The sequence below is a fragment of the Pelophylax lessonae genome (assembly GCF_965119305.1).
Source record: "Pelophylax lessonae genome assembly, chromosome: 5".
Lineage (NCBI taxonomy): Eukaryota > Metazoa > Chordata > Amphibia > Anura > Ranidae > Pelophylax > Pelophylax lessonae.
Window position 1 is genome coordinate 228,690,587 of NC_138772.1, and position 17,622 is coordinate 228,708,208.

The window sequence follows — 17,622 nt, forward strand, 5'->3', positions numbered from 1 at the left end:
AGATTTATTAAAAAAGAAAAACTGAAATAACACATGGTCCTAAGTATTCAGACCCTTTGCTCAGTATTTAGTAGAAGCCCCCTTTTGATCTAATACAGCCAGGAGTCTTTTTGGGAAAGATGCAACAAGTCTTTCACACCTGGATTTGGGGATCCTCTGCCATTCCTCCTTGCAGATCCTCTCCAGTTCTGTCAGGTTGGATGGTAAACGTTGGTGGACAGCCATTTTTAGGTCTCTCCAGAGATGCTCAATTGGGTTTAAGTCAGGGCTCTGGCTGGGCCATTCAAGAACAGTCACGGAGTTGTTGTGAAGCCACTCCTTCGTTATTTTAGCTGTGTGCTTAGGGTCATTGTCTTGTTGGAAGGTAAACCTTCGGCCCAGTCTGAGGTCCAGAGCACTCTGGAGAAGGTTTTTGTCCAGGATATCCCTGTACTTGGCCGCATTCATCTTTCCCTCAATTGCAACCAGTCGTCCTGTCCCTGCAGCTGAAAAACACCCCCACAGCATGATGCTGACACCACCATGCTTCACTGTTGGGACTGTATTGGACAGGCGATGAGCAGTGCCTGGTTTTCTCCACACATACCGCTTAGAATTAAGGCCAAAAAGTTCTATTTTGGTCTCATCAGACCAGAGAATCTTATTTCTCACCATCTTGGAGTCCTTCAGGTGTTTTTTAGCAAACTCCATGCGGGCTTTCATGTGTCTTACACTGAGGAGAGGCTTCCGTCGGGCCACTCTGCCATAAAGCCCCGACTGGTGGAGGGCTGCAGTGATGGTTGACTTTCTACAACTTTCTCCCATCTCCTGACTGCATCTCTGGAGCTCAGCCACAGTGATCTTTGGGTTCTTCTTTACCTCTCTCACCAAGGCTCTTCTCCCCCGATAGCTCAGTTTGGCCGGACGGCAAGCTCTAGGAAGGGTTCTGGTCGTCCCAAACGTCTTCCATTTGAGGATTATGGAGGCCACTGTGCTCTTAGGAACCTTAAGTGCAGCAGAAATCTTTTTGTAACCTTGGCCAGATCTGTGCCTTGCCACAATTCTGTCTCTGAGCTCTTCAGGCAGTTCCTTTGACCTCATGATTCTCATTTGCTCTGACATGCACTGTGATCTGGAAGGTCTTATATAGACAGGTGTGTGGCTTTCCTAATCAAGTCCAATCAGTATAATCAAACACAGCTGGACTCAAATGAAGGTGTAGAACCATCTCAAGGATGATCAGAAGAAATGGAAAGCACCTGAGTTAAATATATGAGTGTCACAGCAAAGGGTCTGAATACTTAGGACCATGTGATATTTCAGTTTTTCTTTTTTAATAAATCTGCAACAATGTCAACAATTCTGTGTTTTTCTGTCAGTATGGGGAGCTATGTGTACATTCATGAGGAAGAAGAATGAACTTATATGATTTTAGCAAATGGCTGCAATATAACAAAGAGTGAAAAATTTAAGGGGGTCTGAATACTTTCCGTACCCACTGTATATATATATATATATATATATATATATATATATATATATATATATATATATATATATATATATATATATATATATGTGTGTATATATATATATATATATATATATATATATATATATATATATATATATATATATATATATATATATATATATATATATATATATTTTTTTTTTTTTTTTATTTATTTAAGTGATATATTGCTCACACATGCCATGGGTATATGTGGAATGACACCCCAAAATACATTTTGCTGCTTCTCCTGAGTACAAGGATACCACGTGTGAGACTTTTTGGGAGCCTAACTGTGTACGGGACCCCGAAAACCAATCACCGCCTTCAGGTTTTCTAAGGGCATAAATTGCTTATTTCTCTATCATCCATTGACTGACGCAGCTCTCATGCTTCTTATCCATTGGGTTATGCTGCCCCCTGCAGGAGTAGTTCTAGGCAGGAAAAAAAAAAATTCTTCACGCCCACAGGGCTGTCCCCATAGGCAATAACCCCACACCCTGCTCCAGCAAAACAGTTTGTTTCTGCCTAGAGAAGGAGTAGGCCCTAGGTTTCCTGCTGTCTCAGTTTGTTTTTTTAAGAAAATTTTGTTTTATTTATCTTTACTCACTTTGCTAGTTTTCGGGGGGATCCTCCTGGTGATCTACAAGCAATGCCGGCTGAGGTTTCGCACTGGATAATCTAAATCCTTAAGGTCTCCAAGCCTGACCTACAAGCGTGAGCAGGTTTTAGTGCCGCACTAGGCCTCGCCACAACATAGCCACTTTTTGGATCGGGACGAGCCTGCCAGTGGATGTCTCACTGGGACGCGACGACCTGGAACACCCTGAGTCGCAGCGTACCCCTCAGCTGGCAGCACCCCCACTCCGAATGGGAGATGGTTCTGCCCAGAGCGGAGCCCATGTGGTCCATGGTATGGTGTGTAAATGTAGCCCCCTTTGCCCCTCTGTGGTCTTGGGGGGATGTAGGCCCTCTCCTGGGGATAATAGGACCTGGACTTCCTAAAAGATCCCCCTGGCCTGTCAGTTTACCCGGCCTTCATATTGGGGGTCCCTGACCGTATGGCATGCCGTGGGCACCACCATCGTTAGTGTGGGCAATGTAAAATATTTTCCCCATTGACTTGTATGGGGCAGCCATTTTCCCTGTGCTTCCTTTTGATTTGCATTGGCAGCCATTTTTGTGTAGCCTCATGGAGCTGCACAGGCAGCGTGACCTTTCACATAACCAGGCTGATGTCATATCCTGTAACTCACTTACTGCTGCACAGTCCGATTCAGGAGGGTTTCTCTGAAGGTGGTAAAGTACTGGGGTCTGCACACTCTCTGCTGTCGGTATATATTTAAGGTGGACTCCGCATCCTGCGACGATCCGCGGTGGGGACCGCGATCAGCATTTTTAAAGTGACAGTACTCTTTTTTTTTTTTTTTTTTTTCTGTTGCATTGAATATGGAGTCCCAGGCAGTGAATTCACTCTCAGACCCCCTTAGTGCGACTACCGGACCTTCCGGATCGCAGTCGCTGCCGCGATTTAAGCAGCACTGGAAAGCCTGGCGACCAAGGTCGATTTTGTAACGGTAAAGGTTACTAGCCGAAAATGGCTGCTGCCTTCTCCATGGTGGGGTCCTCTGATGCAGAGACTGATATGGTCGCCACGGACGCCCCCCTACCTGAGGGGTCGCTGTCCTCGCAATCGGATGGTGAAGAGGACCTGTCCTCTTCAGCTGCGGCGCGGGAACGTACCTTGGTGGAAGCCCTGATTGTTTCAGTAAGGGAAACTTTAAAAATGGCAGATGAGCCCACACCGGCAGGAACACGGGTGTCTTTTGGCTCCCGCAAGACCCAAAAATCGAGCAAGGTTTTTCCTTGTCCCGAGAATTTTCATGATATTGTTAATGACCAATGGAGGCGCATCAAGCACGTGCTTGTAGTGCCTGAGCGCTTTAAAAGCAGCTAACCGTTTTGCTGGGGCGGTTTCCAACCGTTGGTCGGTACTGCTCAAGATTGATCATCTGGTTTCCAGGTTGAACAAATCTACTATAGTACCTGTGGAAGATTCCCCGGTTTATACAGATCCGGTGGGCAGGCGGGTGGAATCCCTTTCCTGTCATCTTCATGTGTTGGCAGGTTCTATTCTAAAGTCTGTTTTGGTATCACTGACGGTTACGGAATGGGTAAAGGTTCTGAAGGGGAACTTGGATCCTGACATAGTTCCACTGGAGCCGATGGAACTTTTGGACCATATGGCCCAGGCCCTGGTTTTCCTGTGTGATGCGTCCTTAGAAGCAGCTCCCCTGGTGGCCAGAGTTTCGGCTGTGTGGATTGCCTTAAGACGCATGGTTTGGCTGAAGAACTGGTCGGCTGACTAGGCATCCAAGAAAGCCTTAACAGATCTTCCTTTTCTGGGAGAGCGATTATTTGGCGACTCCCTGGATGAGTTGATCAAGGGTCTGACTGATGGGAAGAGTACTCTTCTTCCTCAATCCTCCAAAGGTAAAGCATCCCATATTAAACGGGGGCCTTCCTTCACTGCTCAGAGATGTTTTTTTCGTGCCTCCGGGGCCCAAGAAAAAGGTAAGCCATTCAAAGCTTCTGGAGGGACTAAGAAGCCCTGGGGCAAGCCCAAGACCAGTTAGTCCGGTTCTGCGGACAAGTCCTCTTCAGCATGAAGGGGTGCCTTCACCCGCTTCTGGGGTGGGGGTATGTCTGCGCTTCTTTCAGGAACCATGGACTTCCTACATTCAAGACAAATGGGTTCACTAACTGATTCATTCCGGGTACAAGATCGAATTCCGGTCCCGGCCGGCAGACAGGCTCTTTCAGTCAAATCTTCACCTGTCTCTCGATCGTTTGAAGGATCTCCGGGAGGCTGTGCAGGATCTCCTTGCTCAAGAAGTGATTGTGCCTGTTCCTCCGCAGGAACGCTTTCAAGGTTTCTATTCAAACCTGTTCACGGTGCCCAGAAAGTGGGGCAAGATGCATCCAATCCTGGACTTCAAGGCTCTGAACCGCTTTGTGTGGGTGCAGAAGTTTCTAATGGAGTCCATTCGGTCATTGGTGGCATCCTTGAAACGGGGATTTTCTGGCCTCCATCGATATCAAAGATGCGTATTTGCACGTCCCCCATCTTCGAGGGCCACCAGCGGTTCCTCCGCACTTTCAATTTGTGGCGTTACCCTTTGGTCTCGCCTCCGCTCCCAGAGTTTTTACCAAGGTCCTGGGCCCTGTGCTGGCCTTGTTAAGTCATAGTGGGATTAAGATCTTGGAATATCTGGATGATCTCTTGTTACAAGCAGACTCTCAGATCTGTTGGACAACATCTCAATTACAGTTCATACCTGTTACGACACCCTAAATATAACAGGGGTTACAGTCGTCTAGGATAATCCGCTCCCGATCACCAGGACAGCTATCGACCACTCCAATCCGCCATACATGAAGCCCATCATTAATTCCCCCCCAAGTACGAGACACGGCTCTTTAGTGAGGTTCGATCAAGAGTAACTCTCTCCCTTTTATTGAAAGAAACACAACACTTATATATACTTTGAGAATACCACATGAACAATGACTGTGTAATTACAGCCAGGTGAGCTCATTAACATACTTATCAATAGGACAGTATGTTAATTGGGTCTGAGACTATTTTAGACAAAAGCACTTAGTTAATCAGTAGACGTTCTTTAGGAGGGGTAGCTGGAAACAATCCCCCCCCCCCCCCCTCTCTGCAGCTAATACACATTGAATTAGCAGACACGCTGTCTCTCATAGTTCCTGGACGCCCAAATTAGGAGTTTCACTTCCTGTGCCTTACAGTTTACAGGAATAAGGTAGATCTACATATTTCCTGAGAGATATGGGTAATGCATAAACTGTCCCATTTGAAATAGTCCAAACCATATTCTCAGTGTACACCACCCTCCCCGGTCACCCTGCATCCATAAAAGATGCAGGGTGACTTAAACATAAGAAAGCCACACATGGCTGGACATGGTGCCTCCCAACCTCTTTAACGGAATCTGGGGTCCACAACCCCCATGCCCAAAGTGACTCCTGTCACAAGACCCTTCAGGAATTCGGGGGGACGATCAATTTGAAAAAATCTGCTTTCACGCCATCCGTACGGGTCACTTATCTGGGGCTGACTCTCGACTCCACCCTGGCAAAGGTCTTTCTTCCCTTGGAAAAGCTTCAGAAGTTGCAAGGGGCAATCAGGTTGCTGATGGAAACCGATCGGTCTTCCCTACGGACTTGCATGAGGGCCCAGGGTCTGATGGTATCGACCTTCAAGGCGGTCCCGTTTGCTCAGTCTCACTCGAGGCCTCTGCAAAAAGAGATTCTTGCAAAATGGAATGGGGACCCTCGGTCGTTGGACCAGAAGATTCGTTTGAGCCATCTCACGAGGTCGGCTTTATCCTGGTGGACCCAGTTGCCAGCTTTGTGTCAGGGCAAGCCCTTCCTGCCGCTGTTCTGGACAGTGGTCACCACGGACGCCAGCCTGTCAGGCTGGGGTGGAGTGCTGGGCAAGCTCTGTGCCCGGGGGACTTGGTCAACCGAAGAGTCTTCCTTGCCGATCAATATCCTGAAACCCGGAGCGATCAAGCTTTGCCTGTTCCACTGGACAAGTCAGCTACGCGGTTCTCCGTTTCTGATACAATCAGACAATACCACGGCTGTGGCTTACATCAATCATCAAGGCGGCACCAAGAGGGTCCTGGTGATCAAGGAGGTGGCCGGGGTTCTGGTTTGGGCGGAAGACAATGTTCCGGCTCTTTCCGCAGTCCACATTCTGTGTGTGGGGAATTGGCAAGCGGATTACCTGAGTTGTCAGGTGGCTGGATCAAGGAGAATGGTCCCTTCATCCAGAGGGGTTTCATCTTCTGTGTGTCCGGTGGGGGACTCCGGAGGTGGATCTTTTTGCGTCTCGCCTCAACAGAAAAGTCCAGGGGTTTGTGGCCAGGTCTCGGGAACCTCTGGCCGATGCCACAAACGCTTTGGTGGCTCCTTGGAGCCAGTATCGGCTGAGTTATGCCTTCCCTCCGCTCCAACTTTTTCCAAGGTTTCTTCGCAGGGTGGTGGTGGAAAGAATTCCGGTCGTTCTGGTGTCCTCAGACTGGCCTCGGCGGTCTTGGTAGGCAGACGTGGTAAATATGGTCCTAGATCCTCCATGGAGACCTCCTCTGCTGGAGGATCTGCGGTCTCAGGGACCGATCTTACATTCTGCTTTACGGTCGCTGGCTTTAAAGGCGTGGCTGTTGAAAGCAAGGTGTTGAGGGATAGAGGCTTTTCTGACTCTGTGGTTTCTACACTTTTTAAGGCCAAGAAATTGACATCCAGGAAGATCTATCATTGTACGTGGAAATCCTACATTTCATGGTGTGAATCACTGCAGCTGCACCCTCGCTTGTTTTCTATAGCTAGGCTTTTGGCCTTTTGACAAAAAGAGGTTGAGCAGCGATTGGTTTGGGCACTATCAAGGGCCAAGTGTCAGCCTTGGTTATTTACTTCCAACGTTTGTTGGCTACTAATAGCTTGATTCGCACTTTTATTCAGGGGGTGCGTCATCTGGCTCCTCCGAGGAGATCCCCGTTGCCTCCGTGGGATCTAGTTTTGTCTTTCTTCAAAAGCCTCCTTTTGAGAATATTAGGGAGATTTCTCTGCTTTCTTTTGTCACAGAAGGTTGCCTTTCTGGTGGCTATTACTTCTGCTTGCAGAGTGTCTGATTTGGTGGCGCTGTCCTTTCGCTCACCTTATTTGGTGGTCCACAGAGATAAAGTTGTACTCCGACCTACATCGTCTTTTCGCCCTAAGGTGGTGTTGGATTTTCATCTCAATGAAGATATTGTGTTGCCTTCCTTTTTGTCCTAAGCCTAAGCATCCCAAGGAAATTGCCTTGCATTCTCTGGATGTGGTTCGGGCGATAAGGATTTATCTGACGGTAACTGAGTCTTTTAGGAAATCTGACTTTGTGCTTACTGAAGAACCTCAAAAAGGTTTGGCTGCGTCTGCTTTTTGCCATCAGGCTTCAGTAGTGCAAGTTTGTAAAGCAGCGACTTGGTCGTCTGAACTCACTTTTACAAAATTCTACAAGGTAGAATTGTTGACATCTTCATCTTCGGATGCTTTCTTTGGCCGCAAGGTTTTGCAGGCTGCTGTTTCATAAGAGAATTGTTTATTTCTCTTTAGGGGTTTTCTCTCCTGGGTGAGCTCCTGTTGTTCTTGGTTGAGCTTCATGTTACCCAGTTGGCTAAGTTTTATCCTTTTGGAGGTTTTTATTGAAATTTATAAAACAAAGAACAGTAACCAATAAATGAACAAATGCCAGTATGTCAAACAAGGAAAAAGCAGGAATATCACAAAATATCACATTTGTCTTTGGAAAAGATAAGAATAAGGCAGGAAAACCTGCCTGACATAAATAGGAAAAAGAAATGGAAAGAGCAAGAAAGGATGGGTGAGGAGAAGGAAAAAGGAGGGGGGCACCCTAGCCATGGGTTAGCAATATAGTAACATTGAAATAGTCATACATCAGCATTGTTTATCAACGAGAAGCAATATCAACGAGAAGCAATAACAACAATGAATGAGAGCGAGTGAAGAAATGATAGACATAAGTTCCTCATATGCGGGGGAGTGAGTAAAAGCGATCCAGCAGGCCCAGACCTTGTGCTATTTTGGCATTTCATTGCCTCCGAAACAGTGATAGGTAGTGAGGAGTGAAACCAACAATTTACGCCCTTAGAAAGCTGAAGGTGGGGATTGGTTTTTGGGGTCCTGTACATGGCTAGACTGCCAATAAATCTCACACATGGGGTATCCCCGTACTCGGGAGTAGCAGCAGAATGTATTTTGGGGTATAATTCCACATATACCCATGGCATGTGTGAGCAATATATCATTCCAATGACAACGTTGTGTAAAAAATGTAATTATGTTTTGTCATTTTTCAAACACCTGTGACAAAAAATTTAAATATTCAATCTGCTCAAAATGCCTCTCAGAAAGTTCCTTGGGGTGTCTACTTTCCAAAAAGGGATGGTTTGAGGGGGGGTTTGTACTGCCCTGCCATTTTAGCACTTCAAGAAATCGGATAGGCAGTCGGAAAGTAAAAGCTGCGTAAATTCCAGTATATACACCATAGTTTGTAGATGCTATAACTTTTACGCAAACCAATAATTATACGCTTATTGAGATTTTTTTCTTTTTTTATCAAAGACATGTAGCTAAATACATTTTGGCCTAAATGTATGACAAAATTTGAGTTTATTGGTTATTTTTTATAAGAAAAATTAGAAAGTTTTTTTTTTTTTTCTCAAAATGTTTTTCGATTATATCGCAAAAAATAAATACCGCAGAGGTGATCAAATGCCACCAAAAGAGAGCTCTATTTGTGGGGAAAAAAGAACGTAAATTTCGTTTGGGTACAGCATTGCAAAACTGTGCAATTGTCAGTTAAATTCACGCAGTGCCAAATTGCAAAAAATGTCCTGGTCATTAAGGTGGTAAATCTTTCCGGTCCAGAAGTCCAGAAGTGGTTAATTTACAATTATTATTATTTTTTTTTTTTTCTCTGCAGCTTCACTTTTCACTTGATACTATATTGTAATTTTAACATAATGCCATTGTGCAATTAGAACTAGTCCCTTTGTGTCTTTAGAAAATAAAAATGTAATTTGTTTTCTCTTGTGAGTTCTGCTTTAATTACTTTACTTTAAGACGGGACACTTTCACCCCTTGCTGCCCAGACTATTTTTTTCAGATTTTAGCACTCTCACACTTTGACAATTACTCAGTCGTGCAACACTGGGAATGTATTTAATTTAATGAGACAGATCTGTCCGTCTATTTGGGCCTACTGGTCTACAATCACTAACTTGGCACAGTCCTCCAAGCTCCTAACAGTTTTAATCCCTTACGTTGTTTGTTTATTAGGTTATGTTGAGGAGGATACTCATCTTGCAGGGCGGAAAGTATACCATTATTCTTTTATGCCAAAAAACCTATACTTTAACTTGGAAGTCATCGAATCCTCCCCTTTCCCTTTGGCTCACTTTAGTCAATAAGGCTCTCCCTATGTACAAACTAACTTATGAAGCAAGAGGCTGTCCTAAAAAAGCTATTAAATTTTAGTCCCCTTGGCTGGACTCGCAGGCTACAGTCGCTACAGAACAACCCTTGGTGTTCATATATTCATTTGTATACGTTATTACCAGATGCTACATTTGTACTTAGTTCATTTTTCATTCATTTAATTTTTACGATGTTTCGATAAGATATGTGACCATTATAGTCTGTTCTACGGCTCTGAGATTACCTGGTATGCATAAACAAATGTATGTATTTTTCCCTTCCTTTTGTCTTGACCGAGCTGTGTCCCAGTACACAATTTTGTTTAAGCTTTATTTTCTTATTGTACAAAAACCTTTTTTCTCTTTCTTTCACTGATGGACTCAACTACATGTCTTCTTAGACCCTTGGGCTTATGCTGCTTTCTCTTCAGGAGTAGGACTAGGAGGAAACTATTTTGGCTACGCCCCTGAGACAGTCCCAGGGGGTATACCATCACTTCAGTTTTTTCTGCCTAGTCAGGAGTAAGGGCCTGGCTCCCTGCTGGGATATGCGGTCCCACATTTTTTAAATGGAATTTCTCTTACCTCCTCTGACAGTCGCCGACCATTCATACAGTCTTCACGATTGGGTATAGGCCTTCTCCGCAGGAGCAAGCTAGGCAGTAATTTTGTTAATACAACAAACATTAGCATATAGACACACCCACAGGGGGCTATCCCTCTGGCCTATATCCTCCAGCCAGTACCACTCTAATTCAGTTCTTTTGCTGCCTAGCGTTAGGAGTAGAGCTAGGTCTTTCCTGCTGGGACCTAGTGTCTCAGTTTTTGTCTTGTTTTATTTCTGAAAAGTGTTTTTTTTTTTTTTCTTTTAAAAAAATAGCTTTTTTTTTTGTGTCGCCTAGTTAGTCAGAATTTGGAGGACTACAAGCGTCAGCAGAACTGTGCCTCGGACTGATTAATATAGAACCTTATGGAGTCCCAGTCTGCCATCGACAAGAGTTGTATAAAGTATTCAAAACCCATACTTGAGTAGTGCTCGATCAAAAAGTGACTTGAGTAGCAGTACTAAAGTATTCAACATTTTTTGTACTTAAGTATTGCAAGTAGTTTTTTAAAAAATTTTGCTACTCAAGTACTGAAAGTAAAAGTACAAGTACTGTGTTATGTAGTTATTAAAGAAAGAAGTCAAAAGTTTGACCATCATATTGTTTTTTATTATTTCAAATGCAGCTTTTATTTATACATACAGTAGCTTTTATTTTCGTATGCGCTGATAATACACATGTTTTGAGCTTCATGAAACCTGCCATCTACTGTTCTGGCAGTGGTAATTTTTATAATTGTAACAAGTAACTATGCAGCACAAAAAAAAAAAAAATATCAGAGTAGAAGTATTGAAATCATTGAAAAAATGTAGTGAAGTAAAAGTGGAAGTGGGAGAAAAAAATTCTACTCTAGGAAAGTACAGATACCGCCTTTCGGTACTTAAGTACAGTAGTGAAGTAGTTCTAGTTCTACATAGTTACTATACATCTCTGGCCATCGAGCATCGCAGGCTTTTGGTACACCCAGGCCTCATAACGACAGTACCCCTGCAAAGGGGACGAGCCTGCAAAGTTTTCCTATCTTCGCTGGGATGTCTCCACTTCGGGTTGCTAGCATCTTTCCTGGATGACGGCACCACCACCCAGGGTGGGAGGTCTCCCGTGTCTAAAGCGGTGCCCACGTTCGCAGTATGGTGAGTACTACTACCCCTCTGTCCCTGGGAACAGGTTTGGAGGAGGGATTGAGTGGGCCCACTCTGGGGATTGCGGTACATGTAAAGTTTGCTGTAATATCCCCCTCATGGCCGTGGGATGGCCCCCTGTGTCTTACCCTCCTTGTCCCTGCGGTGGCGCTCCTGCGGAGCATTCAGCCTTACCGGGGGAGTGTGGGGGCTTCCTTCTCCCCAGGGGTGCTCTGTGCAGATCCCGGTGGGGGCCAGTGCGGGCGTTTTTTTGCGGCTTTTGGCGCAGTTCGCCCTGCCGCCATGTTTGGTAAGGGCTGGCTGTTTGACCTCAGAGTGAGGGCAGCCGCCATTTTCCATCATCATTGCCAGCGTTGATCGGGCGCCATCTTTAGTGTGGGCGGATGTCCTGTCTAAGCAGTGGCCATTTTCTAACTGCTTTTCCTCCATTTGACTCTATTATCAGGCACCATTTTCTTGTGGCTCAGGGCTGGCTTTTGCCTCTAGGGGCGCGAGGTCACTTCCTCTTCTTAAACAGACTTCTCAATAGCAGCGTGGCAAGTATAGAGACTGTGGGGGGGTTTTGCTGGTTTTCTCTGGCTATATTTCTGCTAGCACTCTTTTGTCACTTTAGCTTTAGTTAACTGAAGGGTCTCCACCTGTAAGTGCAGTTTGCGATAGGGGTCCGCGGGAACCACCGTTTTAAAGGGCCAGTGACTTTTTTTGGCACTTTGCTAACATGGAGTCCAAGGATAGCAAATTACCCACAGACCTAGTTGGTGGTTCAGATACTTCTGATCCCATTTGCTTAGCCTCTTTATCTGCTGCACTTGCAACTTTAGACGGGTGGAAACGCTTTCCCGCCACATGTATATGGTAGCAGGTTCCCTGCTGAAACCGTTGTTCGCCTAAGTGATGGTCTCTCAGACTATGGCAGAATGGGCCAAGGTGCTTAGGCGCACTCTGGTAGCAGAGTCGGTTTCTGCTGGTGCGCTGGATATGTTGGACCAAATGGCACAGGCTTTGATGTACCTCTGTGATGCGGCTTTGGATGAGGCTCCTTTGGTCGCACGTCTATCTGCGGTCTGGATTGCAATCCGCCGCATTATTTGGCTTAAAAGCTGGTCGGCCGACCACGATTTTAAGAAAACAGTGTCTGACATCCCTTATGCGGGGGATCGCCTTTTTGGTGACTCTCTGGATGAGCTGATCAAGGGGCTTACTGGGGGTAAGAGTACTCTTACCTCAAGTCTTTAAGGGGAAACCTCCCTACGCCTTGCGGGGTCCCTCCTTTAAGACTAACCGGGGGTCCTTTTGTGCCTTCGGGGCCCAGGAAAAGGGTTAGTCCTTCAAGGCCTCTGGTGGTCACAACAAATTTTGGGCAGGGAAGCCCAAAACGGGTCAAGCTGGGCAGGCAACCCAGTCCACCCCTTCCTGAAGGGACGCCCTCACCCTTATCAAGGGTGGGGGGACGTCTGTGTTTTCTCGAGCCCTGGCTGTCAGACATCCAGGACAGGTGGGTTCGCAAGCTCATTCCTTCAGGGTACAAGATCAAGTTCCGATCTTGCCCCGCAGACAGATTCTTTCCATTAAATCTCCATCTGACTCCCGATTATTTCTGGGATGTACTACGGGCAGTTCAAGATCTTCTCGCCCAAAGGGTCATCGTGCCCATCCGGTCGGTGGTGGCATCTCTGAGTCCTGGGTTCATGGCCTCCATCGACCTAAAAGATGCATATCTGCACATCCCTGTTTACTAGAATCATCGGCGGTATCTCCGCTTCACAATCGCAGATGAGCATTACCAGTTTGTGGTCTCGCTTCGGCTCCAAGGGTGTTCACCAAGGTTTTGGCTCTTATGTTGGCTCTGCTACGGGGCAAAGATCCTTGCCAGGTGGGACAAACATCCTCTGTTTTGGACAGGAGGTTTTCTCTAAACCACCAAGTGAGATTGGATCTTTTGTGGTGGCTCCAGTCACCGATTCTGGCAAGTCCTTCCAGCTGTTATTGTGGGTTCCAGGTGTGAAAAACTGGAGTCGCCAGACCCTGGACCAGGGGGAATGGTCCTTACACCCGGAGGTGTTTCACCTTCGGTGTATCCGGTGGGGGTCTCTGGACGTGGATCTGTTCAAATCCCATCTCAACAAAAAAGTGGGAAGGTTCGTGGTTCGACCTTGCGATCCTCTGGCGGATGCCTCAGACGCGTTAGTGGTGCCTCCCTGGCGGCATCCACTAAGAAACGATCTTCTCTCTTAAAGACTGATCTTCCATCCTGCTTTACAGTCGCTGGCTTTGACGGCTTGGCTGTTGAAAGCCAAGTCTTGAGAGACAGGTGTACCCCGTCAGCTGCCATTCCTACCTTGCTAAAAGCTAGAAAAGCTGGAGGGCATATTTTGCCTGGTGTGAGTCACAAGGTCTTTACCCCTGCTTCTTTTCAGTGGCGAGGGTTTTTTCCTTCCTACAGACTAAGTTGGATCAGCACCTGGCGCTGGCCACGATAAAAGGTCAATTATCGACCTTGGCTATTCTTTTTCAGCGCCCTTTGACGTCTAATTCTTTGATTCGCAGCTTTATTCAGGGGGTGCGTCATCTGGCTCCCCCAAGGAAGGCTCCCTTACCTCCCTGGGACCTGAATCTGGTTCTGTCCGTTTTACAACGACCTCCCTTTGAGAACATCAGAGAGATCCCTCTGCCTGTGTTGTCACAGAAGGTTGCCTTTCTAGTGGCGATCACATCTGCTCGCAGAGTGTCGGAGTTGGCGGCTCTGTCTTGCCGCTCCCCCTATCTGGTTGTTCATAGCGATAAAGTGGTCCTGCGACCAAATTAATCTTTTCTTCCTAAGGTGGTTTCAGCCCTCCACCTCAATGAGGATATTGTGTTGCCTTCGCTTTGTGCGAAGCCTAAGCATCCCAAGGAATTTGCCTTACATTCCTTGGACGTGGTCCGGGCGATCAAGGTTTACCTTCTGCCACGGATTCTTTCCGAAAGTCGGATTGTCTGTTTGTCCTTCCTGAGGGACCTCGGAAGGGTACAGCGGCGTCTGCGGCAACCATTTACACATGGATCAAACAGACGATTGTGCAGGCTTATTCAATTAAGGGTCGGGTTCCTCCCTTCCCTGTTAAGGCGCAGTCTACTAGAGCGGTGAGTGCGTTTTTGGCTTTTTGCCACCAGGTGTCGGTGGCTCAGGTGTGCAAAGCGGCGACCTGTTCTTCTGTACACACCTTTTCTAAGTTTTACAAACTTGATGTGTTGGCATCCTTGGATGCTTCTTTGGCCGCAAAGTTTTGAGTGCGACAGTGGTTTAAAGAGACCTGCTATTTTTTATTGTCTCTTACTCATGGGGTTTATTTCATTTTTTCACATCTACACTGCTTTGGGACGTCCCAATCGTGAAGACTGTATGAATGGGCGGCGACTGTCAGAGGACTTAAGAGAAAATAGAATTTTTGTAAAATCTTACTGTAAAATTCATTTCTCTGAGTCCTCTGACAGTCGTGCCCCCGCCCCTCTCTCTGGGGTTGACGGTTTTTCATGGACTGCTTGCTACATACCTGAATTAGAGTGGTACTGGCTGGAGGATATAGGCCAGAGGGACGGCCCCCTGTGGGTGTGTCTATATGCTAATGTTTGTTGTATCAAAATTACTGCCTAGCTTGCTCCAGTGGAGAAGGCCTATACTCAATCGTGAGGACTGTATGAATGGGCGGCGACTGTCGGGTCTCAGAGAAATTAATTTTACGGTAAGATTTTACAAAAATTCTATTTTTTTCTTTTCTCTTCTCTTCTTTGCTCTTTCTCTGTTAAGGCGCATTCTACGAGGGTGCTCAGTGCCACCTGGGCCTTTCGTCATCCGTGGTTCAGGTGTGCAAGGCGGCTACGTGGTGGTCTGTACACGCATTTGCAAAGTTTTAGAAGGTGAATGTACTTGCATCTTCGGAGGCCACGTTTGGCTGCAAAGTTTTGCAGGCTGTGGTTGCAGAGGCTCCTCTTGAAGGGTGTATATTTTCATGGTGGTTGAGCTCCAGTTGTTCTTGGTTGTGCTCATGTTTTACCTGGTTGGCTATGTTTAGCCCTTGTTGGGAGTTATATGTATTGCTGTGTTTTTTCCCACTCCTCATGTTCCTGCTTTGGGACCCAAAGGTCTAAGAAGACATGGAGCTGTGTCCATCAGTGAACGAAAGAGAACTGGATTTTGGTCTTACAGTAAAATCCTTTTCTCTAAAGGTTCACTGATGGACACAGCACCCGCCCCTCTGTTGGGTCGAGTTATGTATTCTTTTGACACTGCTTGTTACAAACTTAAGTCCTATAGCAGGAAGTGATGGTATACCCCCTGGGACTGCCTCAGGGACATAGCCAAAATATGTTTCCGCCTAGTCCTACTGAAGAGAGAGCAGCATAAGCCCATGGAGCTGTGTCAGTGAACCTCAGAGAAAAGGATTTTACGGTAAGACAAAAATCCAGTTTTCTCTTTGTATTCGCTGTAATGTATAGTTTAATAAACATACACTTTAAAAACTAGGCCATGCTATATAAAAGGAAAAAAGACCAAAAAAGGTTTAAAAAATCCAATTTTTCTTTGTTTCTGTTAGATTATTTGGAAAATGTTATTTCTTTGTAAATTTAGGCCAAAGTGTAGTACTACATTTCTTTGGCAAAAATAACCCAAATCAGTGTATATTATTTAGTCTGGCAAATATATGGAGCCTACAAACTATGGTATATAAATTTGAAAATCAATCAATCCTGATGAACTGCCTGCAGGACAGTACAAATAGGTATTTTAACATTTTCTTTCCCATATGCCATAAGAAGGTTTTTATCCATCATGTGCATGGGTTGGTGTACATGGGAGATGCTTTCCACACAAGTATTTCAGAGAGCGCATTACTGTGAAACAGACCTTTTTGAACAATCATCCCAAGGTCAGGTGCACTATAGGTCCTTTTGAATTTTGAGTTGACCCAGTGACAAAAATGTAGTTTATTAAACCCAAAGGAAAGAAAATGCAACTGTTAGACACACATGTCAAAGTAGGAAAAAAATCTCTAAGACACACTCTAATTGACTTACAATTCTGTGTCTCTTTATACTTCAGATGCCCATTCTGTAGGTTTAGTAGATTGTCTACTGCCCCAGCTCAGCTTGCTTCACACTATACTAAAGTTCAAAGTGACACAAGCCTTGAAAACAGAATAGTTTTAAAAAGGGAATCGTACATATTTTTTTATGGCTGATGGTTTTTCTGGATGTAAATAAAAAGTTCTCGTGTACAAAAAAAAAAAAAAAAACGAGTGATTTACCATTATTTTTTTTTACAGCAAACTCTAGATGTTGCAAGTAATCCTCCCGAAAGTTCCTTCCAGAAGTTGGCACCAAGTGAATATAGGTATACCATACTGAAAAGGGATCGTGATGAGCTTTAAACAATTGGAACTACCTTGAAGCCTTAACATACCATGATCAAGTTTCAGTACGGTCAAATAAAGTTAGCCTATATTTTGATAATTGTATTTTTTATTTGGGATAAACAAACAGTAATGAATGGTTTATTTTTATTTGTTCCCACTGTTTGTAAATATGTTTGTGTTAGTGGTTTCTCTCTGTACAGACTTTTAAATGGATAGAATTCAAATTAAACCCTGTAAACGAGCGGTCCCGTTTTATAACTCATAAAAATGTCATGACCATGAGCTGACAAATTGCACTCCCTACCACATTAAATTGGATTTTTTGGATTCTGTGACCTTGTTGTCTTTATTTCTGTGTGTTACATGTGAGCGAATACAAATGGTACAGTAAGCAACAGTAGCCTTAGTTTCACGAGAACTAACCTAAAATGCATATCTACACTGTCCTGCATTTTCAAGGCCTGCTACATCTGCATTCACCTCTATAGACTGCCTACATGCAGCTCGGGGAAGATGCAGGTGCAATAACAAACATGGTCTTCACACAGAATGGGAGTCGATGCCTGTGAGTGAAGCTTTAAAGTGTTTGTAACCCTAAAAAAAAAAAAAAAAAAAAAGAGATCGTGTTCCCTTATATCAGATTAAACAGCATAGTGCTTGTGCGGTCTAATCTGCCTCTCTCAAAACTGTAAATTAAAAAAAAAAAACCTGGCTGATCCTGCTGCCCTGTCTGTGTCCCCCTGCATGGGCTGACCACGATAATCATGGTTAATGACTACCGTGGTCAACTTACATCCCTCCGTTATTTGCAGCTCTACTCTGTCCCCCTCACCCTCTCCCTGCCTGTCAGCTCGGTGTCTGTGTCTCTGTCAACCCTACCCCCCCCCCCCATCCTTTTAGTAGAAATAAAAGGTTATCAAT

At 45.2% G+C, this 17,622-nt stretch overlaps 1 protein-coding gene across 1 annotated transcript in view; it reads left to right on the top strand.

Annotated features, from left to right (window-relative positions):
- The window catches only part of ERP44 (endoplasmic reticulum protein 44), a 157,078-nt gene extending 140,050 nt beyond the window's left edge, over nt 1-17,028 (top strand). The window contains exon 12 of the mRNA XM_082259931.1: nt 16,612-17,028. Coding sequence (XP_082116057.1) covers nt 16,612-16,716 — 105 coding nt within the window. The 3' untranslated portion in view covers nt 16,717-17,028. The remainder of the gene's footprint in view (nt 1-16,611) is intronic.
- The last annotated feature ends 594 nt before the right edge of the window (nt 17,029-17,622 follow it).